At 62.3% G+C, this 22,248-nt stretch overlaps 1 protein-coding gene across 4 annotated transcripts; it reads left to right on the top strand.

The window, feature by feature from the left end:
• The first annotated feature begins 732 nt into the window (after positions 1-732).
• Positions 733-20,732, top strand: OGDH (oxoglutarate dehydrogenase). Of its 4 annotated transcripts, none has more exons than XM_048928075.1 (24): positions 733-840; positions 3,418-3,666; positions 8,197-8,385; positions 10,408-10,510; positions 12,887-12,931; positions 13,314-13,429; positions 13,878-14,032; positions 14,387-14,533; positions 14,923-15,013; positions 15,097-15,276; positions 15,922-16,050; positions 16,276-16,455; positions 16,737-16,889; positions 17,454-17,556; positions 17,748-17,876; positions 18,114-18,264; positions 18,463-18,590; positions 18,664-18,842; positions 18,922-18,993; positions 19,333-19,455; positions 19,700-19,772; positions 20,013-20,176; positions 20,254-20,408; positions 20,491-20,732. In XM_048928075.1, the coding sequence occupies exons 2-24, from the start codon at positions 3,445-3,447 to the stop codon at positions 20,609-20,611; spliced, it is 3,108 nt and encodes a 1,035-aa protein (XP_048784032.1). In that variant the 5' UTR covers positions 733-840; positions 3,418-3,444; the 3' UTR covers positions 20,612-20,732. The 4 variants fall into 4 exon arrangements, with proteins under 4 accessions (XP_048784032.1, XP_048784033.1, XP_048784034.1 ...); XM_048928076.1 differs by lacking the exon at positions 10,408-10,510 and adding an exon at positions 10,188-10,278; XM_048928077.1 differs by lacking the exon at positions 12,887-12,931.
• The last annotated feature ends 1,516 nt before the right edge of the window (positions 20,733-22,248 follow it).

Genomic DNA, 22,248 nt, shown 5'->3' with positions numbered 1-22,248 from the left:
TTGGCTGGGGATGTGCGTGTGTGGGGTGGCTGTGTTTTCCCGTGGCTGTCTCACTTCCCAAGTGGTGTCACTGACCCCACAGGACGTGACTCAGGCCTGGACCTGTCCCTGTGCCGCCGTGTCACACGCGGATGTCTATGCACCCCATGAGCACATGTCCCCTCCCACCAGGACGTCTCTGTTCCCAGGATGTCCCCATGCTGGATTTCCTCACTGTGGGTGTCCCTGTGGGCAATGATCCCATAACAGACGTGCCCCACTGTACTGGAGATCCCTGTGGTTGCATGGCAGCAGATGTCCCCACACCACAGCAGGTGTCTCCACCGTGGATATCCCCGCGGCTGCCCCTCGAGGTGGGTGACCCCATGCCAGATGTCCCCACGGCGGATGTCCCCACACCGCGGTGAAGGTCTCTATGGATGGATGTCCCTATGGACAGATGTCCCCAGTTTAGACATCCTCACGACGTGGCGCTGTCCCGCCGCACAGCACGCCCCGAAGGCGGAAGCGCCGCACTCCCGGATGCCCCAACCCGCGAAGGGGGTAGAAGTGCCGCGGATCCCCGCGCCCCGCTCTGCCTCCGCTTTGCCCCCCCTCCGCGGCTGCGGAAGCTCCGAGCAGCGCGCATGCGCGGCTGGGCACAGCTCAACCAGGAGCGTAGTTTACAATGGGCGTGGCTTATTTGTAGAGGCGTGGTTTAGTATTGGGGGCGTGGCTTGGTGTGGGGCGGGGCGACGCGGTGACGTAAGAGAGGGGCGGGGCGACGCTGGGCGGCAGCCGGCGGTTGGGGGCCGCTGTCAGAGTCGGGGCCGTGAGCGGGGAGCACGGGCGGGCCGGCAGGTACCGGACCGGGGACAGCGGGGCGGGGTCGGGCCGGACCGGGCCGAGGCGGGTGGGGGGCGACGGGGCCGGGCGGGCCGGGTCCGGCGGGGCGGGGGGCGGTGGCCGCTCGCCGTGTCCTTGGCGCCGCCGCCCGGGCGCCTCAGGGCGGGGGAGGGGGCGTGGCCGCCTCGGGGACGGGCAGCGCCATTCGGCCAATAGGGAGGTGGCGGCGCGCCTAGTGCCGCTCCGATTGGTGGTTAAGGGCGCGAAGCCCGCGCGGCGGAGGCGGGCGCCGATTGGCGGGCGGGGCGCGGGGGCGGGGCCGGGCCCGCCAACCTGCCGCACGTGGGGGCGCGGGGCCGCGGGGTCCGGGACCGGAAGCGGGGCTGCGAGGTTTGCGGGTCGGGATTTGCGGGAGGCCCTGATGCGGGAGCGGCGCCGCTCCCTGACTTGGTGAAGGGACCTCGGTTCGGTTCCCCGCGCTCCGCTTTGCCGCGGGTGCTGCTGGGATCCCGCGCCCGTGGCGCAGTGCCGCCGTCCCGGCCCGTTGTGCTGGCTGAGGGACGGGCGGGCGCCGTGCTGTGCCGTGACCCGGCCCGGACAGGGCCTGCGCCGCTCCGCCGGCCCCGTTCACACCCCGCAGGTGGTGGAAACAGAGCTGGGCCGGTGCGGCAGCCGGCAGCCTGGCTTTCCCTCTGATCCAGCTAAGTTTAATTCTTATCCTTTCCGTGGCCGTTTGATTTTAAGGATTAAAACCCCAAATCGTTTCCCAGTTAACCTTCTCTTGCAGCAGGTCACGGTGGCTCTGGCTCTAGAGGTCACATTTAGGCCCTTAATCTGCTTTGCACCCTCACCCGTAGCAGCCCTTGGTCTGCGGGAGCATTCCTGGCGTTTGACCTTTGCAGGAGCTGGCAGTGCAGCCGTGGATCCACTGCTGTCCCACAGCAGCCCGTGTCTGTGTGCTGTGTTTATGCCCCGCTGCCCTCAGCTCCCTGCAGTTCTCCCATTTGGGGCTGACCCCCATTAGTAACACCTCTGTTTTGCAGTGCTGAGATGCTGCCGGCTGGCAGAGCTGAAATTGGACACTGCTGCTGATGCTTTTGTCCCAGTGCTTTTTTTCCCACGCGGTTTGGTCGGCTCAGAACTTTCCCCACACGTTTTGCGGTTTAAACGTTGGGGTGGTGAATCTCTGTTTCTGCTCCCGGGCAACTCTGTGGAGCAAAGATCTCTGCCCTTAATACCTGCCATGAATCAAGGCCCAGGAATGCTGTGCTGCCATCCCCTGCTTGCAGCTGCAGCTCTCAGGAGGTCTGGAAGCATCAACCCAAACACTCTGCACCAAAATCCTGAGCTTAGAGGGGGGAGTTGGAGCTGCTGCAGTGCTGGGGGACGAAAACTAAAACAGCAAAGCAAATAGGGAAGCCCAGCAGGTGACACAGCAGTAAGGGGACCACGTTCCCCTCCCATTGTAGAATCACTGAACTGCTCAGGTTGAAAAAGACCTTAAAGATCATCAAGTCCAGCCCCAGAGTGCTGGGAAGCTTGGTTTGCTGCTGTGGGGTCACCTCCAGCCCCGTGACGGCCCTGGGCAGGCACAGGGCCAGGTGGCACCGTCCTACACGTCAGTGCAGCCCAAGGAGATCTTATCGCAGCTCGTTCCCCAGGGCTGTGTTGTTGGCCTTCGTCGGCAGCGTTAGTGGGGAAGAGATGAAGGGGTCTGCCTGGGAACCCATGTCTGAGTGGGCCGTGGGAGAGAGGAGGTGGTTCTGGCGTCAGGAGAGCTCTTCCTGCAGTCACTTCTTCCCAGTGCCCCGTGACTGAAGGTGGGCTGCGGTCACCTCTGATCTCTCGCTGCATTCACAGCCCCAAATACCGTGCAGGTGCCCCACCGGTAGGGGACAGCCCTGTCCCCCCACTGCTGCCCTGAGACCCACTGCGAGCTGCCCCAGCCCGGCCCTTGTCAGATGGATGGAGGCCAGAGGCAGGGTGAGTAATGCAGCAAGAATGGGTCGAGGAAGAGCCGCTTTGCTCTGCTCACGGCCATGGTCCTCGTAGTAGGAAGGGGAGCAAAGAAGAAAGCTCTTATGCAAACCCCACAAAGGCTGTTTTCCTGTGTCCCGACAGGACAGGGTCAGCTGAGCACAGGGCAGTGCAGCATTCAGCAGTAAAACCCAGCTGGTAAGAAATAAATCAAGTTGCTAGCACCGCTCCGGGCTGGTTTGGCACCCGTTTGGGTGGCATTCTGGAGCTCCCAGCACCGGCTGTGCTCCTGCAGCCAGTGTTTCTGTGCTGGGCTCTCATTCCGTGCGACGGTGTCTCAGTGTGTGCCGTGGGCACGGGGCTCTGCTGCCTGCGGCTCGGTGTGAGCAGGGCACCGGCAGCTCCTCGCAGGGGTTCCTCTCTGTTCCTCTCTTGCATCGCATCAGCTGAGTGTGTCGGGAATGGGAAATGAAGCGGTGTGAAGCTGCGGGCTGCTGTGCGGGGTGGGCGCTGCCCGGACAAAGGTTGTCGCTCGCTCCTGAACCTCGTGCCGGGGTGAGGGAGCTCCGCTGCCTTGCCCCGTTCCTAAAGCTCCTCTCGTTTCTATTCCAACAGGAACTCGTGTGAGGCTGTCGGACAAACATGTTTAACTTAAGGACTTGTGCAGCAAAGCTGAGGCCGCTGACGGCCTCTCAGACTGTTAAGACAATTTCCCAACAGAGGCCGGCAGCACCCAGGACGTTTCACCCCATCCGGTGCTACAGCGCGCCGGTGGCTGCCGAGCCCTTTCTGAGCGGGACTAGTTCAAACTATGTGGAGGAAATGTACTATGCGTGGCTGGAAAATCCCAAAAGTGTACATAAGGTAAGGAGCAAGCTCTCCGGGATACGGCCTCCGCTTCTGTGTGTGCGTGGCCTCCGCTTCTGTGTGGGCGCAGGTAAGTGCAGGCATCCCAGGAGGATTCAGCTGGCTGTGGATGTCCGTCCCACTGCGCTTCTCCTGAAAGCAGCAGCTGCACCAGAAGCTTCTCCTCTCGAGAGCAACCACCCTGCGCTTTGCATGCGGCCAGCACGGAGTTCTCCGCATCCTGGATCACACGTGGATACAAGGAATGGCCTCAGAGGGAATCCGCCCTGCTGAGCTCCACATGGTGTCTGCTTTCCGGCCCTTACTGCTCCTCAGGAGGGTTCATTCTGGGGGTGAGGAGGGAGAGGGTGCTCCTCACACCTCACCTCCTGTTTGCTGTGCCCTGCAGAGTGCTGCTGAGCGGGGCTGGCAGTTGGGCACAGCGGTGTGTTGGTGCATCACTGCAGCACGAGGCAGGGCTGCGGGGTTTGCTCCTGGATGGCCGGGGGATTTCTGAGAACCCCACGGTGTTTTTCCCCCAGCGTTTCACAAAGGAAGTGTGACTGCAGGGAACGAGTTTCAGCGTTACCCACATCATTTGTAGAAGGGTTTCATGCATATTCTGGCGGTGCTCCCAGGGCAGTTCTCATTCGGCAGCTGTGGAGCAGCGTGCAGCTATCGCACAGGGCTCAGGGGATGTGGAAGGAATCTCGTGCTCTTGTGTCAGCAGTGAGCTGTTTTCAGAGGCATTGACCCCACGTGTCCAAACCACAGCCTGTAGGCTGCTTGCTGCTACAGAAGCCCTAAGGCAGGGTCAAAGCCAAGTTCTCATCACCCAATTCACTGTGTTCCCTTCTCCCGCAGCCAGCAGTGCGCCCAGGGCCCTGTGCCAGTCTGCAGGCTGAGTTTTGCTTAGAGCATTTCTGAGCACCTCAGGAGCCCTGGGGCTGCAGCTCAGTCCCACTGACCAAGGTTTGCAGTGCGCTTTGCCATCACTTGTGTACAAACGTGGCTCTGTGGCTTTGCTCCGTGGCTTTGCCCTGTCTCTGCCCTGGGTGAATCCCATTGTGTTTTGGTGCTGCCATTGGGATCCCTTGCAGCAGCCACGGGGCCCGTGCTGCTGGTTTGGGTCAGCCCTGCATGCTGTGTGGATGCTGAGGGACCCGTGGCTGCAGGACATCTCCAAACCAGCTCTGGGTGCCAGCTGGGATCCGGATGGGATCTGAGGGGCCTGGAGATGCTTCCAGCCGTGCCATGCTGCTGTGCTGCCGATCCCTGCGTAAATCCCCTGGCACGAGGTTGTCGGATCCCCTTGGGGACTTCATACCTTGCCCCAGGACCTCAGAGGGAAACTGTGCTGCCAGGGAGGCACCGGCGTGTCCCGAGCTGATAGCGGGGAGGGTGCGGCATCCGAACCCAGCAGCCCCAGCTTATCTCTGCAGATAGCAGAAACCCCACGCCTGTCCCGGGGAGGAGCTGGGATTTTTGAGCTTGGCTCACCAGAAACCTCCCTGCCGTCCCATCCCTGCGTGCCTCCGGGCGCCGCGCAGGGCAAGCTCACTTCCTCCATCCGGGACTGATTGCTGAGACTGCAGAATGCGTTCATGCACTCGTCTCATTTGAGGAAGGAGGGTTTTTTTTGTTTTGTTTGTTTAATTATTTTAAGCTTTTTTCCTCTTTCTGGCCTTCATCTGAATTCCAGTTTCCCATTAGAGAGCTTTGCTGCAGTAAGATGAGCAAACAGGAGCTCAGCTGGGGAGGGAGGAGGTGAGGGTGGGGGGGAATTGTTCCCAATGCTGGTGGCTGCTGGGAGCCTTCCTGCTGCCGGCCCCTTCCCATTGCTGGGAATGGTGACATACTGCTTGCTGTAGGGCTGGAGTATGGAAGGGCCGTCCAGCAGCCCCTGAACACATCCACGCTGATGTGGGTCCAGCTTTGCCCCTGCCCACTAGGCAGTGTTTGGTGTGGTCTGCTCCTTCTGCCGGTGCCGGATCGATGTGTTCAGGAGAGGCTTTGTGAACAGCATCACATGCTGTGCACAAGTGCAGGCAGGGAGCACCCAGGGCTCTCCCCCTGTGGAGGGACACCATTATCTTGTTGGAGAAGGGCTGGTCTGGCACGACTTGCCTTTGGTAAACTGGCACCGGCTTTTCCCGTCGCCTGCGATGTTTGGTCTGTCAGAGTTTCTGGGAGGACCCGTCCCATTCCTTCCCCGGGAATTGCAGTCCTGTAGTTTCCTGGCTCTTCTTTTGGGCCCAAAGAACCCTTTCTTTGTGGCTCTTGCTGATATCAGTGCTACTTCAGCCTTCCCAAGCGCGTGCCCCGATGAGGTCCTGGCTGTCCCTGGTGGTTGTGTGGCTGCTGCAGAACTTATGTCTGCTTCAGAGCACGCCCCAGAGCAGTCTGTTGAGCAGGGTGGTCCGTGGTTCCCCCTGCCTTTAGCAGGCCTTGGCCTGCCCTCATTCTTCCTGCGTTTTGCTTTCACTGGGGGCCTGGCCTGCAGCCCTGCCATGACGTTGGGCAATGAGGCGTTCAGTGAAAGTCTGATTGCGCTGCACCGCGCCCTGCTTGGAGAGCTCACAGCTGAGCTTTTCCTTTCAGACCTGAAGCAAAGTGCGAGAGGCAAAGGTTTGAGGTCACGAAGGCAGCAGCTCCCCGGGTGCAGAGGTTTGGGTGTGATTCCAGGTGAAAAATGACTGCGGGGAAGGAAAAGATGCGTGGTTTTGGGGTGCTGCTGCTTAATCCCATTCCTCCTGCAGTGCCCCACTTGGTCCTGCTGTGCCCCATCTTCCGCTGACCCTCAGCAGTGGGGAAGCAGTAGGGCCGTGCTGCTCCACACCCCTGTGCTCATCACCATAATTCCTTTCTCGTGCTGCATTTGGTGCTGGGGTGCAAAGTGTGCCCTGCAGGAGCCATCCCAGGCTGCTTCAACCCAGGAATCCTTGCACCATCCTCAAAAGCCTCAAGGGTGGATGGAAGATCAGCCTGGTTCAGTGTGTGAGCTCTGAAATCTTCTTGCATCAAGGCTTGGCCGTGGGGTGAAGCAGCAGCATTCGCAGGGCAATGCAGGATGCTGGGAGCCATGTGGGGGCCAGCCCTGCTGGCAGCAGAGAGCAAACTTCCATCTCTCTCTCCCTCGTTGGGAGCAGCTGCTGCATTCCCTTGCATGTCTTTGGACGGTGAAGGCTGGGTAATGGACTGGAAAAACAGAGCGGTGAGTCTCAGTCCTGCTCTGCAGCAGCCAGAATTGGAGGCAGCAGCTTAGGGCAGGAGGGGACAGGATGGTGGCATCGCTTTGGGAGCTGCAGGCAGCCCTCCCCCCTCAGCAGGAAACAATGGCAGCACGGTCAGGTGCTGGGTTTAGTTTGTTTAGTTTGTTTCTTTATTATTCTTGCCGTCGAGGGAAATCAGCTGCATGGATATCAGTTACAGCTCCAGGTTTTTCCAGATTTTATTTATGTTCCTCCAGCGTGACCTGCTTCTAAATCTGTTCACTCTGTGCAACCACGTGCTGGGCGTCCGTGTGAGTTGGGGAGGCTGGAAATAGCTGGGGCATGCAGGCTGGGTCACTGCTGTGTGCCCAGAGCTGCCTGCAAAGGTTAGGCTGCAGCTCCTGGTCCCAGGTACCAGGGGGAAACCCCACCTTCTGCCCCAGCCCCACTCTGAAGTCTCTGTTAGCTGTGATTTGGCCACCCTCACCTGTATTCTGTCGCAAGCAGAAGAGCTGGTGTCTGCGCTCGTCTCTCTGGTTGTGGGTGTCTGGGTGGCTGTGGGATGTGTTGGCTGGGCCTGGGGGAGAACAGAATGGGGTAGGAGGGGAATGGGAATGGGAAAGGAAGAGGAATAGGAGGGTGAAAGGAAGTGGGAAAGAACAGTAAAGGGAAAAGAATACAAAGGGTAAAGAAAGGGAATGGGAAGGGGTGGAAAAAGAAGGGGGATGGAAGGGGAAAGGGAAAGGAAGAGAATAAGAAAGGGAGAGGAAGGGAATAGGAAGGGGAAGGGGAAAGGAAGGGGGTGGGAAAGGGAAAGGAATGAGAAATGAATGGGAAAGGGATTGGAAAGGAAAAGAACAGTAAAGAAAACCCATGAGTGGAGGGTGCCCTGTGCTGGGATTTGGGCCCTCCAAGCCCTGGTGAGGGGCTGAGAGCAGCAGTGCTGCTGCCGTGGGGCAGCGTGGTGGGGCTGGGTGGGACGTGGGGCATCAGCAGTGCTGGGAGGTGGGGGAAAGTGAGGGGGAGACCTGGGTGGGAAGCAGAGGGCTGCATCACCTGAAAGAGCTCAAATCCTTCATCTGCGTGCAGCTTCACCTTTTTGTCAGCGGTCTCTAAAAGTCCAAATCAAAGCGCTTGGGGCAGAGTCACCCCCGTGGTTTTGGTGCACGCTACAAAAAGGACTTTTCCTTCCGCTCCTGCACCTGGTTGTGTTTTCCCTAGGCAGGCAGCAGGGTACCTGTGGGCTCCTGTCTCCGTCCTGGCTGCTCCACGCCAGGAGCTTTGCACTGGGGACGTTTGGTTGCACCTGCTGATCTGTGCCTTTTTTTCCCTCCAGTCATGGGACATCTTCTTTCGCAACGCCAACGCCGGAGCAGCTCCAGGCACTGCTTACCAAAGCCCCCCTCCGCTGAGCTCCAGCCTTTCCACGCTGTCCCAAGCACAGTTCCTGGTTCAGGCACAGCCCAACGTAGACAAGCTGGTGGAAGACCATCTGGCAGTGCAATCTCTTATCAGGGCATATCAGGTAAGAACACAGCGTTGCGCTGGCGACCACGTTGTCCCAGCAGCTCCACTGCCGTGTAACACTGCTGGACAGTAGGAAGCTTAAAGCCACTGCCACCCCATGAGGGCCATTGCTGCAGCGTGGTTTGCTCTCAGCCCAGGCCAGGAGCAGCAGGGATGGGGCCGTTCCCAGGCGGGTGGGTTGGGTGTGAGTGCTGCATGGGAGCTCCGGGCTCTGCCTCCACCTCCTCTTGCTCAGGAGTAGCATAGGACAGCTGTGCTGCTTCCCGTGATTTGAAGGAGAGGATTGACAGCACTTCAGGAAACATTGCTGTGCTCTTTGCAAATGGATGAGGGCTGTGGTGCTGCCACACTGAAGCTCAGAGCCACGCTGCCAAAATCAACCTCTGGGGAGAAATGAGTTCCTAGCAGAAAGGAAACCTCTGCAGCACGCACCCAGGGCTGGTGTTTCAGCTCAGGAGAACACTGAGATGCATTCCTGTGGCCATCATTCTTTCCATCGTTCTTTCCCTGTTGGTTTGCCCAGCCGTGCTCATCTCTGGGGCACTGCACTGCTCCTGCTGGGCTGTTTGTGAGCTCCCTGCACTGTGCTGATAGCACGGCAGCTATTGCTGGCTCCTTGTCCTGCTGGCTTCCGAATGCTGCGCTGTTGGAGGCAGGCACCTCCAAAGCAGCGATGTGCACACAAAGCCCTCAGCCCTCTGCGCTCCCTCTGCTGTCTCAGCCTCCGCAGCGGCCGTGCTGAGGGGTTGTTGCTCTTGACCTGCTTTCTCCGACGTGGATTGAGAAAGCTGCAGCCGTAGTGGGGAGGTTCCAGGCGGGGAGGCGTGCAGGTGGGTGAGGGCCGGCAGCCCCACCTGTGGTATGTGACCTATTTAACCAGCAGGCAATTAATTTCCCTAACCAGATCGAGCTGGAGAGGCCCTGTAAGGAAAGGCGAGAGGTGTCCTGCCCTGTGCTGGCTCCTGGTGGCACCAGCACCGGTCTGTTCCTCCCCTGTGGCAGTGCTTGGGAGCCCAGCTCATTATTTCCTTTAAATGACCACCGTGGTCTTGTTAGGACTGGGGAAAACAATCTGCCTCTGCGTCCCTGCGGTGGAGGAGGCCGTGGCACCCGCGTGGTGGGACTGCTGTCACTGCTGCCTTGGGGTTCTGTGGGGGGGAGGGTGGAAGAAAGAGGAAGAAAAGCACGGGAGAAGACCCCCTCCTTGTTCCCGCTGTACCCGAGCTGAGCTCTGGATGGAGGAACCCAACGTGGGAGGGCACTGCGGCCGCTGAGCCCTGGAACTGCTGGCCCTGAGATTCGGGATAGCCCTTCATTCCCTTTTCATCCATTTTGGGGCAGCCCTTAACACAACTTGTGTGGGCATCATGGATCCGGAGGGCAGCCCTGCGTACTGGAAATCAAAGCCATGAGTGTTCAAAACAAGAGCAGTGTGGACTAAAAAGAAAAGCAGTAAGAACTTGACATCAGTGAGTGTGGGAAGGAAAGTCTCAGCGGTGCCAGGGGCAGCAAGGAGGACTTTCAGGCTGAAGAGAGCAGCTCTGGCTGCTGAGCACTGGTGAGCTCTGTGGGGAGGCACAGGTAAGTGGGGGGCAGTGGCGCAGTGCTGCCCTTCCCAGTTCTGTGCTAGGAGCTGCTCCAGGCTTCAGAGCCACGGAGTGGGGCTGGGACCCTCCTGGCCGGCTCTGCGGGTGACGTGAGGAGGGAACCTGCATGAGGTTGTGTTGTTTCGGTTATTATTTTAAGGAACATCTCTTCAATGAGTTCATCTTAATGACTAATCTGTATTGTTGCTTCCAGGTCAGGGGCCATCACATTGCAAAGCTCGATCCTCTCGGCATTAGTTGTGTAAATTTTGATGATGCGCCTGTAACTGTTTCTCCAAACGTCGGTGAGAATTACTCTGCAAATTAATTCGAATGTAATTTAACTTTTTTACCCCTCCCCTCTTTTGTTTTTCTCCCTCTCCCCTCTCCCTCTTGGTACCTGTTCTCCCCTCCGTTCCCGGCCCATTTCATAGATTCGAGGGCACCATGTAGCACAACTCGACCCCCTGGGCATCCTGGATGCGGATCTGGACTCATCCGTTCCAGCCGATATTATCACATCCACAGACAAACTGGGTGAGGGCTTTGAGAGCAGTCAGTGCTGCATTGCTTGAGCTCCTCTCTCTCTCACAGCTTTGTAGGTAGAGCGCTTCACCAGTGCAGGGGAAAGGTCTGGAGTTTCCTTGCTAACGATGGCTGCAGATCAGTTTGGGGAGCGCAGCGGCGGCGGAGCAGCTCTGCCCCCCCCTGGCCGTCGCCGCTCCCCACGCTGAGCCCTGAGCTCTGCCCTTGTGCCAAGGAAGCCCTGGGATGCTCTCCCACCTGGGTAGGGGTGGAAGTTCCCCTGCTTTGGAGCGAGGGATGCATGCGTGAGTGGCACACAGGGGGGCGAAGCCCTAAGGCGCCGTGCTCCCAGCACAGCAGCAGTGAGCTCCTTCACCCCGCCGCTGCCTCAGGGCCGGCCCTTTGCTGCAAGGCATGCTCCTAACCTAGAGTAGAGCGCAGCGATGATCACTAACCTCGCACAGCTGCCGATCTGAATTCTGTCTGTGTGTCTGTCTGTCTGATGGGTGGGTGGGTGACCGCACCGAGCGTCGTGCTGCAGGGCTGGGATGGAGGAGCGGTCCTCAGGATGCTCCCTGTGTGGCTGGGCACTGCATTGCCTGGGTCAGCCCTGACCCCTGGGCCGCAGCCGGGCGATTGCCGTCAGGGCTTTGCAGTGTTCTCACGGAGACTTGGCACCGTGGCTCCCGGTGTCGATTTAATTAGCAGGAGTGCATAATGAGAGCAGGGAGCGAGCCGTGCCGCTGCTACCAGCTGATGGTCTGCACCAGGGCTGGGTTGCATCGGCTGCCGCAGCCGTGTGTGAGCGCAGGAGGCCGTTTGTCCCTTCAGGAGCACCAGCTGCAAAACCTCATCCCGTGGATCCTGAAATAAAACTGCTCGTGCTGAGCAGGGCAGCGCGGAGACGCGGCGGCTGGGAGGAGAGCTGCCATCTCTTGCTTGCAGTGTGCAGCCAAGCCCAGCCCAGCAGCAATCCCACACGGCTCCATGCAGCACTTCTTCCTTAATTGGCAACGGCCTCATCACTGCCGAGCCAGCAGAGCTGCCTTCCCACGTGGGAGCTTCCCCACGCCGCGCTGTTCTCACAGAGGGGGCAGTGGATGAGCTGCACGGGGCAGGATGCACACCGTGTCGCATCCCAGGTCCCCGTGGCACTGAGGGGTGATGTTTCCCACTGGCAGCCCAAGAGGGGCTGCAGGAGGTGGTTGGAGAGGCGGTGCTGTGAGGGGCTGCAGCACATCTCTGGCATGGAGAGAGATGGGTTTGAAGGGGGATGGTGGGGGGCTGCAGCCGGCGTGCTGCAGGTGTAGGTCAGGGTGAGGGGGAAATCCTTCCACCAGAAGCTGTCGCTGCTGCCCAGAGCCGTGGGTGCCCCAGACCTGGAGGTGCCCGAGGCTGTGGATGCAGCCCTGGCAGCCTGAGGTCCCTTCCAGTCCAACCACGCTGGGATCCCATGGCTCAGTGCTCCAGGATGCTGCCTGCCTGCAGCCTGGCCTCATGGCTGGGGGCTGTCAGGAGGACAAGGGCAGATTTTCTGGCCAGTGCCAAAGATCCACTGTAGCCCTGTTGTTTGTAGAGAAAGCCAATTTCTAAGCAAATCCTGCTGGCTTTTAGCTTGGAAAGAGTCTTTCCTAACACTTGGGCTGCAGTTAATTTGCAGAGCAGTTAATAAGAGGAGTGTTTGTTAGACTTGCCCTGGAAACAATCTTTTGTTTCCTATTTCTGCGCATTGAAATCCTTAAAGGTCAGCTGTCGCGCCGTGAGCTGCGCTGCGAGCAGCTTCTGCTCTGAGCGGGCACATCTGAGGAGCTGCGTGCCTCATCTCTGAAGCTGAGCTTTTGTCTCACTGCCTTTTGTCCAGCAGCTCCCCGCTGCTGGCTTTGGAAGCTGTGGGTATGGCAGGGCGACCTCTGGCTTAGTGCAGGAGTGCAGCATCCCATGCAGGGAACCCCTCACTGTGCCCAGCCCGGTTCCTGCCTGGGCGATGGAGCGCTCCCGCTGTCGGTCTGTCACAGAAGGAGCCTTTGGCAGGCGCCAGCTGTGCCCACAAAGCCTCTGCTCCCCTTGGGGCCATTCTGCAGCCTGCAGCTGAGGCGCTGCGCACCAGAGGAGACCTCAACCCATGCAGCCCAACTGCTGCCCAGTGTCTGATGCCCCCTCCCTCCCTCCCCCGCACATTTGCCACCAGGACCCCTTTGCCACGTAGCGCAGCCATCCTCCCCCCACCCCACCCCTCCTTGCCTCCAGCGCTTCCCACTCTGAATTGTTTTCTGTGTCATTTTTGTAGACTCGTGTTTTTCCATGGCTGTTCTCCTCGCGGTTTTTTTCCTTTACTAACTCTGACTGCGTCTCTCTATCTTCTCCCTCTGCACCCCCCGCCCACCCCAGACCTCGCAGTGTTCAAGGAGCGACTGAGAGTGCTAACAGTGGGAGGTACGCACCCCGCAGCCCCAACCCCGTGCAGCACAGGACTCTCCATAGGTTATTCTGGGCCCTTTGGCGCGCGGTCGGCGATGCTTCACCCCGAGTTGGAGCGCTCCCCGTAGCAGCACTGGGGCCCTCTGATGTGCACACACCTATCGTTCCGTTGCCTTTCATTGTAACCTTGTTGTCGCGCGCTCGGTGTTAATTGCTGCTTGGTTCTTGCACTCAAACCTCCTCCGTGCTCATTTTGGGTTTTGTGCCGCTTTTGTCCCCCTCCCCTCCTCTCTCCTCTCCTCCCTCCTCCACCTGCGGCCGACCCCCCCCCCCCCCCCCCCCCGGCCCCATCCCTTCCTTCTCTGCTTCCGCTCGTCCCACCACCACAACCCTGCAGGATTTTACGGGCTGGATGAGTCCGACCTCGACAAGGTCTTCCATTTGCCCACAACCACCTTCATCGGAGGAAATGAGTCGGCTCTTCCGCTGCGGGAGATCATCCGCCGCCTGGAGGTGAGGGCTGTGGGTCTGCAGGCAGAGCGGCGCGCAGCGCAGAGCTGTTGGCAGCAGCGCCGTGGCTTTGCTGCAGGTTGTTGCCTCTCTGCCTCGCTCCCCGTTCCTGGCTGACCTCAGGACGGAGATGAGCAGGGCAGGCCCTGATTCTGGGAGGTTTTCCTCATTCCCTCCTGCCTTGACAAATGGGGTCTGAAAGCAGCCTGAGGTGCGGTGCAGCCCTTGGAGGCTGTGGGTTCTGCACGTGCAGGCAGAGAGGGAGCCGTGCTGAGCAATGGGGTGAGGCAGCGTGCTGGGTGACTCCTGGGAGGTGCAGCTCACCGCTCACCTTGCCGGGTGCTGAAAGAGGAGACCGAGGGAACCCCGGCACCGCACGGAGCTGCCTTGGAGCTGGGGATGCGTGCGGCTCCTGCCGGTGCCTGACGGGCTGTGCGATGCTCCGGGGCAGATGGCCTACTGCCAGCACATCGGCGTGGAGTTCATGTTCATCAACGACCTGGAGCAGTGCCAGTGGATCCGGCAGAAGTTCGAGACCCCGGGGATCATGCAGTTCAGCAACGAGGAGAAGCGAACGCTGCTGGCACGCCTGGTCCGCTCCACCAGGTACCCTGCCAGGGCCCCCATTTTCCCCCATCTATTTCCTGCCGGATGGCTGCCCTCGCTGGACGGTCACCACCTGCATCACCTCTCCTTGGTGTCATCCGTGCGGTCCCTCCAGGCCGGGCTGAGCACAGATCTGTGACGTAGGGCTCACTCAGGTGCTGCCAGAGCGCTGGCACGGAGCCTGCAGACAGATGATGCTGGCAGAAAACAGCTAAAAATAAGGCGTCGTTCAGCAGCACAGCATGGAGTCGTGTGCATGCAGAGTGGGAGCAGGGAGCTGGGCAGCAGGAGAGGGCGTGGGGCGAGCAGGGGCTGTGCCCCCCAGTAAGGTCCTCTCTCTGCCCCCCCTTCCAGGTTTGAGGAGTTCCTCCATCGGAAATGGTCTTCGGAGAAGCGTTTCGGTCTGGAGGGCTGCGAAGTGCTGATCCCAGCCTTAAAGACCATCATTGATAAGTCGAGTGAGAAGGGAGTGGATTATGTGATCATGGGGATGCCCCACAGGTAGGTGCTGCCGCGCTCGGTACCCTGGGGTTTGGTTCTGCAGGGTGAGCAGCAGCTCCCTCTGTACAGAAGGGCTCTGGGGGGGAAGAGATGGGAACGGCGCTGCAGAGCCCGCTGTGTGCCTGTGGCCGAAGGAGCTGCGTTTGAGCAGGGCTGCAGCGTGAGGGTGGGATTTGGCCGTGCTGCAGCAGGGAGGGCACCGAGGGTGTCCCCATCCCTGCAGCACAAAGGATGTGCTATATACACAAAGGACGTGTTACAGCTCGGGACCCCGTCCCCTCCCCTTGTTCCCCGCAGCTCAGGGGCTGTAGGGCTGCCCCCGGCCCTCTGGCTGGGAGGCAGGGGGCTGTGCTGCCTGCTGCTCACCGACGGCGGCGTTGCTTTCACAGAGGGCGCCTGAACGTCCTTGCCAACGTGATCAGGAAGGAGCTGGAGCAGATCTTCTGCCAGTTTGACTCCAAGCTGGAGGCTGCCGACGAGGTGAGTCCTCCTCCACTCCATCCCCCAGCAGCCTGCAGGCCGTGGCGCTGCATTGCACCGCCGTGACCCCGTCCCTCCGGCAGGGCTCCGGTGACGTCAAATACCACCTGGGGATGTACCACCGCAGGATCAACCGCGTCACCGACAGGAACATCACCCTGTCCCTGGTGGCCAACCCCTCCCACCTGGAGGCGGCTGACCCCGTGGTCCAAGGCAAGACCAAAGCGGAGCAGTTCTACTGCGGGGACACGGAGGGGAAGAAGGTGAGCAGGGCGGCCGCACTGAGGGTCTGGCACACAGACTGCCGTCACCACGGCTGCTCCTGCGTCTCCCCCTGGTCTGTGCTGGTAGCTCCTGTGGGGACTTGGCCCCGAGCAGCGCTCCCATCCCCAAAGGCTCAGCAGCAGGGCTGCGAGGGCTCAGCTCCACGCTGCAGGGTCTCGTTGTGTGCGGGGTGGGAGTGCTGGGGGCACCGCGCCGGGGGGGTTTGTGCCCAAATCGCTGCCTCATTCATCGCCTGTGGCACTCCAGGAGAAGTGGAATGGTGAGATCAAAAGTACTTCCCTTCCTCCCACACTGCGAGGGCTGGGAATAAATAGAGCAGCTCTGTCCTCGCCTGGCAGGCAGCGTCCTCAGGCAGCCCCTGGCTAAAGCAGTGGAGCAGCTGAAGGCACAGCGAGCTCTGCCACAATGCGCTCCTTCTTTTGGGGTGAAAGCATGCAGGAAAGGTGCATTTCTCCCAACTCAGTCCCTGGAGATGTGGAGCAGAGGGTTTTGGGGTGGGATGATGGCCCCGAGCATCCCACAGGGATCGCAGCAGCTGCCCCTCAGGCACTGTGGGAAACCACTGGACTCTGCAGTGGGGCTGAGATGTGGCCGCAGTGCCGCTGAGTGCCTTTGCCCTGCAGGTGATGTCCATCCTCCTGCACGGCGACGCAGCATTTGCAGGGCAGGGGATCGTGTACGAGACGTTCCACCTGAGCGACCTGCCCTCCTACACCACGCACGGCACCGTGCACGTCGTGGTCAACAACCAGGTAAGGGGCACAGCTGCCCAAAACCAGGGGAGATGCTGCGGCTCCAGTGCTGGGATGGGGCTGGGGAAGCCCGGCTCGCTGCAGCTCGAGGCCTGGAAGTCACCTGCATTCCCCAGGCGCCGTGCAAGCTGATGGAAAATGCCTGGCCTGGTGCCTGCCCGGCTTCAGTGCCGGCCAGGACCTGCAGGCAGCACGGTTCGTTCCAAATCCCGTCCTCCCCAACAGATTGGTTTCACCACTGACCCACGCATGGCCCGCTCCTCTCCGTACCCCACCGACGTCGCCCGCGTGGTCAACGCTCCCATCTTCCATGTCAACGCCGATGACCCCGAGGCTGTGGTTTATGTGTGCAATGTGGCAGCAGAGTGGCGAAGCACTTTCCATAAGGACGTGGTGGTGGATTTGGTAAGGAGGTGGCACCTGGCTTTGTCTGGAAGCTGTGGCTTCTTCAGCCTTTGGGGCACGGTTTCAGGGGAGGGAAAGAGAGGGTTGCGGTGAGGCCATGCGTTCTAACACCTGGGGAAGAAGCGCTGTCTCTGTCTCTGTGCCTGCCCTCGTGCCTTGCACTGAGCAGGGCAGAGCTGCTCCCTCCTGGGCTGCTTTGGACTTCGCATAGCACACAGACGCTGTGGCTCTGCGAGGCTCAGGCTGCAGGGCTGCTCTCAGAGGCCCCTCCTTCCCCACAGGTGTGCTATAGGCGCAACGGGCACAACGAGATGGACGAGCCCATGTTCACGCAGCCCCTGATGTACAAACAGATCCGGAAGCAGAAGCCAGTGCTGCAGAAATACGCCGAGCTCCTGATTTCACAGGGGGTTGTAAATCAGCCAGAGTACGAGGTATGTCACTGGGGTCAGCGCGTGCAGCTGGGCAGCACTGTGGCATGGGGGGGTAGAGGAGCTGGCACCCCCAGCACCCTCCAAGGGAACGGGGTGCACCCATCTTCACAATGGAAAGGTTGGCACAGCATGGGAGAGGCATGCAGGGCACCGGGCACACAGACCTGCCCTGGCTGCCTCAGAGCCTCGTGACGCTGCTCGGTTGGTTCAGAGCTGTGGTGACGGCTGGTGGCCCATCGCCACGCACCTAAAGGTGGCAGAGCTGTGCTGCACTTGAGTGAGCAGTGGCTGGGCTGGGAGCTGCAGCTCTGCTGTGGGCTGTGCCAGCTGGGAACAGGAACATCTTGTTCCCATCTCGTTCCGGGCTGCCCCTTCATCTCTGCAGTGCTGAGCTGCTCCGCAGCCGTGCCCTGCGGCACTGGGAGGGCTGGGGCTGAGCTGCAGGGCCTCCAGGGGCTGCCTGGCACAGGGACTTGCTCTGAGCCCAGGAGCCCCTGAGCTCACGCCAGCACTGTTGTTTGGAGCCTTCTCAGTAATGCAGCTCTGCCCGCTTCTGCCTCGCAGGAGGAAATCGCCAAGTATGATAAGATCTGTGAGGAGGCCCATGCAAGATCCAAGGATGAAAAGATCTTGCACATCAAGCACTGGCTGGACTCCCCCTGGCCTGGTAAGTTGCTGACAGCATCTCAGCTAGTGCACAGCCCCACTTCTTCAAAGCCTGCCGGGGTTCCGGTGCCCCGTCAGCTGGCTTTCAGCAAATGCATGCTCACGGGGTGAGGGCGCTGTGCTGGCACTCCTGCTTCTGTCCTCGGGGTGTCGGTTGGCCCTGCAGCACCGTGGCTGCTCCTCCGGCCACAGGTTTCTTCACTCTGGATGGCCAACCCCGCAGCATGAGCTGCCCCTCCACCGGGCTGAACGAGGAGGACCTGACGCACATCGGCCAAGTGGCCAGCTCTGTGCCTGTGGAGGACTTCACCATCCACGGAGGTAGGAGCTCGCTGCAGCCACGTGCTCGTTCCTGAGACGGTGTGGGAGAGGGAGGAGCGCTGAGGGGTTCAAAGGGAGCTGTGGTTAATTAGGGGAGGAGCGCGACGAGCAGCTTGTCTTTGGAGCTGCCCAGAGGGAGCGTTCCCCTGCCCCAGGCCGTGCGCACACCGTCAGCCCACGGGCAGCTTTGGGGATGGAGCTGTTCTCACCACCACGAACCATCGCCTGTCCCGGCAGGCCTGAGCCGAATCCTGAAGACCCGCGGGGAGATGGTGAAGAACAGGACTGTGGATTGGGCGCTGGCTGAGTACATGGCGTTCGGCTCCCTGCTGAAGGAGGGCATCCACATCCGCCTGAGCGGGCAGGACGTCGAGAGGGGCACCTTCAGGTGGGGCAGCGCTGCCGTGCTCGGCCCCACGGCCTCTGGAAGGGATCCCAGACCACACGGCCTTTGTCCTTTGGGCTGTTTATTTTGCCGCTCTGCACCGCGATCCCCTGTTGGCAAAGCAGCCGGGAAGGGGGAATGGCCAAATGAGACACAGCTTGCGTTTGGGAGGGGGTAACGCTGCCCTTCCCCCTCTTCCAGCCATCGCCACCACGTGCTGCACGACCAGAACGTGGACAAGAGGACCTGCATCCCCATGAACCACCTGTGGCCCAACCAGGCTCCCTACACCGTCTGCAACAGCTCTCTGTCTGAGTACGGCGTCCTGGGTGAGTGTGACTCCTTGCCCAGAGGGCCGCAGCCCCAGCCCTCCCCCTAACGCTCCCCTCACCTCTCCTGCAGGCTTTGAGCTGGGCTTTGCCATGGCCAGCCCCAATGCCCTGGTGCTCTGGGAAGCCCAATTTGGGGACTTCCACAACACCGCCCAGTGCATCATTGACCAGTTCATCTGCCCCGGCCAAGCCAAGTGGGTCAGGCAGAACGGCATCGTCCTGCTGCTCCCCCACGGCATGGAGGGCATGGTGAGGACCCCCCAGGCCCCGGCTGCCTCCCAGCTCATGGCAGCCTGGCTGTTCCTTCATTGCCTGGCTCCACCTGCAGGGCCCTGAGCACTCATCTGCCCGTCCGGAGCGGTTCCTGCAGATGTGCAACGACGACCCTGACGTCTTCCCTGTGAGTGGGGCTCAGCCCGACCCCCCGCTCACCACCCCCCCCGGCGGCCTTGCCGGGCCCTGATCTCCCCCATAAAGCTCGAGGGTGGGGGGCGGCCCCGGGGTGGGCTCAGCACAACGTGGCGTGACGCCAAGCTGCCCTCAGCAGCAGTGCGGTGCAGCGGGGAGGCTGTTGTCCCATGCTGGGAGCACAGAAGCGCGGCTGTCCCCAGTGCTGTGCTCTCTGTGTGTCCCTGTGTGCTTTGGGAGGGGGCAGCGGGGGGCTGGGGGGCAGCAGGGCTGCGGGGCCACAGGGCGCTGCTGTTCCTCGACGCCCGCTGACCCGCGCTTGTTGAGGCAGAAGCTGGACGACTTCGACGTGCGCCAGCTGTACGACTGCAACTGGATCGTCGTCAACTGCTCCACTCCAGCCAACTTCTTCCACGTCCTGCGGCGTCAGATCCTCCTGCCCTTCCGCAAACCGGTCAGTGCCCGGCGCCGGGGCTGTGGGTGCAGCGGGAGCTGCCGGCTGCTCGCTGCGGGGCAAGGGGGGGAAGAAAGCTCTGGGGTTGGAAACCACCGTGGTCCTTGGGCAAACGGAGCAGCCCATGTGCCCTCCTGTTTGCTCCCAGCTGAGCAGAGGAAGGGCGCTGCCAGGCAGCTGTGCTCCCTGCTCGGGGCGAGGAGTTCTGGCACTGCTCACCGTTTGGCCTCTCCCTCCCCTGCAGCTGATCATCTTCACTCCAAAGTCGCTGCTGCGTCACCCCGAAGCGCGCTCCAGCTTCGATGACATGCTGCCAGGTACGGCAGCGCGGGCCGCGTTTGCCTCCTGGGGGGTGAAGGGCAGCAGCCGGGGTGGTGTAAAGTCCTGCTGGCAGCATCCCCGTGCCGGCCACCCCTGTGCTGCAGCAGATTGAATCCCTAAAATCCCTTTGGTTGTGGTCACCTCGGGCTGCGGGTCCTTATGGCCGCACCACCTCCCCGTTCCGCAGCCCTGCCGCGTTCTCCCCGCGCTGATGGTGGGCTTCCATCCTTCCACAGGCACCAATTTCCTCCGGGTCATCCCCGACAGCGGCCCCGCAGCGCAGAACCCTCAGAGCGTCCGCCGGCTGCTGTTCTGTACCGGGAAGGTTTACTACGACCTGACACGGGAGCGCAAGGCCCGCAACATGGAGGCAGACGTGGCCATCACCAGGGTGGAGCAGGTGAGCCCGGCGCGTCTGCGTTGAGGCCGCAGCGCTGGGTGCCACGCCGGCCGCCACCAATCCCCGTCCTCCCGCAGCTGTCGCCGTTCCCCTTCGACCTCCTGCAGAAGGAAGCTCAGAAATACCCCAATGCCGAGCTGGTGTGGTGCCAGGAGGAGCACAAGAACCAGGGCTACTACGACTACGTCAAACCGCGCCTGCGCACCACCATCAACCGCGCCAAGCCCGTGTGGTAACAGCAGAGCCGGGGGTCCCCAGGGGCAGCGCTGCAGTCAGGGCCGCCCCGGTGCCCCCCAACCTCCATCTCCCTGCAGGTACGCAGGCCGGGAGCCGGCAGCTGCCCCCGCCACCGGCAACAAGAAGACTCACCTGACGGAGCTGCAGCGGCTGCTCGACACCGCCTTCAACCTGGACGCCTTCAAGGACCTGGCCTGAGACCCCAACCCCCACAGCCCCCCCGCGGCCGCTGCAGCATGCGCGTGGCTCTGTCCGTCTGTCTGTGTGTCTGTTGCTCGCCTCCCGCCTCCGTCCTAAACTACACGCCTTGTCAACCCAACGCCTCGCCTCGTGTGTGCCGCCGCACCGGGACCCCCGCATTGAGACCGAGGTCCCCCAGTGGGGTTGTGATGCCTCCACTTGGGACTGATTTCCCCCCCCCCGGGGTCAGGATTCCCCACTGAGGCCAAGACCCCCCCGTTGGGGACGGGATCCCACCGAGGCCGGGACGCCCCCGAGCGGTGGGCTCTGCTCACGTGCAGACACGTTCGGCCCTTTGCTCCCAAAGCTCGGGGTCGCGGTGGAGTCGGGGACTCCCTGTTCTCCATCCCAGCCCCCTCGGCTCTCGGCTGCCTCACGCTGGGGACAGGACGGGGTGACGCGGGGCCGCGCTGCCCCACGGGGCTGCTGCCGGTGGGGCGGGGGGCGGCGGGACCCCAAATCACCGCTGCCCACGTGCGGTGCCGCCACTGCCGGCTGTGACACGTCGGTGCCGCTGTCGCCCCCCCCCGCGCCGCCCCCTGACGCAGTGCCCCCCCCCCCCCCCCCGCTCCGTGTCCCGCTCTGCGCTCGGCGCGCGGCTGCCCACGCCTGGAAGGGGGGGGGGGGGGTGAAGGGAGGGGTGGGCCGGGCGGGCCTGGGGGGGCGGGGCCGCGCATACAGATGAGCCCTCGGCCCCATTGTGCGCGGCGCGCGGCGGCGCGGGTTCGGCTCGGCTCGGCCCGGTTCGGCTCGGCCCGGCTCGGCCCCGCCCCGCCCCGCCCCGCGCCCCCCTCTCCCTTCCCCCCTTTCCCTGCCCCCCTCCCCAGGGCCGCGCTATGGAGCCGGGGCCGCGCGCGGGCTGAAAATCCCGCGCAGCTTCCGCGCAGCCGCGCGCGCACGGCGCCGCCAGGGCCATCTTGGGCCGCTCGGCACGGTGAGAGCGGGGCTGGGGCCGGGGGGGGACGCGGGGACACATTTTGGGGGGGGGGGGGGTGACGCGCGCAGGGGGCGCGGAGCGGCGCTGCGGCTGAAAATCGCTCCGCGACCCCCCGAGCCGGGAGCGGCGCTCGCCGGGCCGAGAGCCCCCGCGGGTGCGTCGGACTGCGGGGATGGATGCGGGGTGTCCGTTACCCCCCCCGGCACCGCTGACAGCGCGGCGCGCGCAGCCGCCCCCATCCCGCCACCTCCGCGCGGGGCCGGGGGGGAACCGAAAGCGTCGCGCTGCTCTCGGGGGGTGGGAAATACCCGGGGTGGGGGTGGGCAGCTCCGGGGGGCGGGGGAAGTCCCCGCGGGTTCCCCCGCCCCGCTGTCACCGATGGGAGGAGGGGGGGGGGGGGCTGCCGCGTTCCCAGGGGTGACCCGAGGGGGTGACATTGGGGGATGCGGTCCCCCGGGGGTGACCCCTGTGGGGGTGACACTGTGTGTGTGTGTGGTGGTGGTGGGGGGGGGGGGGTTGGTGCCTCCCCCCGGCTCGGCTCGGTCCCGCAGCGTTGGGGTCGCGTCGGGGCCCCCCCGGCTGGCAGCGGGGCAGGCGCGTGCCGGCGGTGCCGTGCCGGGCAGGACGCCAAGTCCCAGAGCCGGGGGGGGTCGGGGGG

The sequence above is a fragment of the Lagopus muta genome, chromosome 27 (assembly GCF_023343835.1).
Source record: "Lagopus muta isolate bLagMut1 chromosome 27, bLagMut1 primary, whole genome shotgun sequence".
NCBI lineage: Eukaryota > Metazoa > Chordata > Aves > Galliformes > Phasianidae > Lagopus > Lagopus muta.
The sequence above is the reverse complement of the archived record's forward strand: the minus strand, read 5'-3'. Positions and strand labels throughout refer to the sequence as shown.

Excerpts from the sequence above, each read along its gene's own strand:
- OGDH (XM_048928075.1), top strand. The coding sequence starts at position 3,445 with ATGTTTAACTTAAGGACTTGTGCAGCAAAGCTGAGGCCGCTGACGGCC. Across the intron at positions 16,890-17,453 it reads TAAATCAGCCAGAGTACGAG|GAGGAAATCGCCAAGTATGA; the intron begins GTATGTCACTGG and ends TCTGCCTCGCAG. Across the intron at positions 18,843-18,921 it reads CCCACGGCATGGAGGGCATG|GGCCCTGAGCACTCATCTGC; the intron begins GTGAGGACCCCC and ends CTCCACCTGCAG.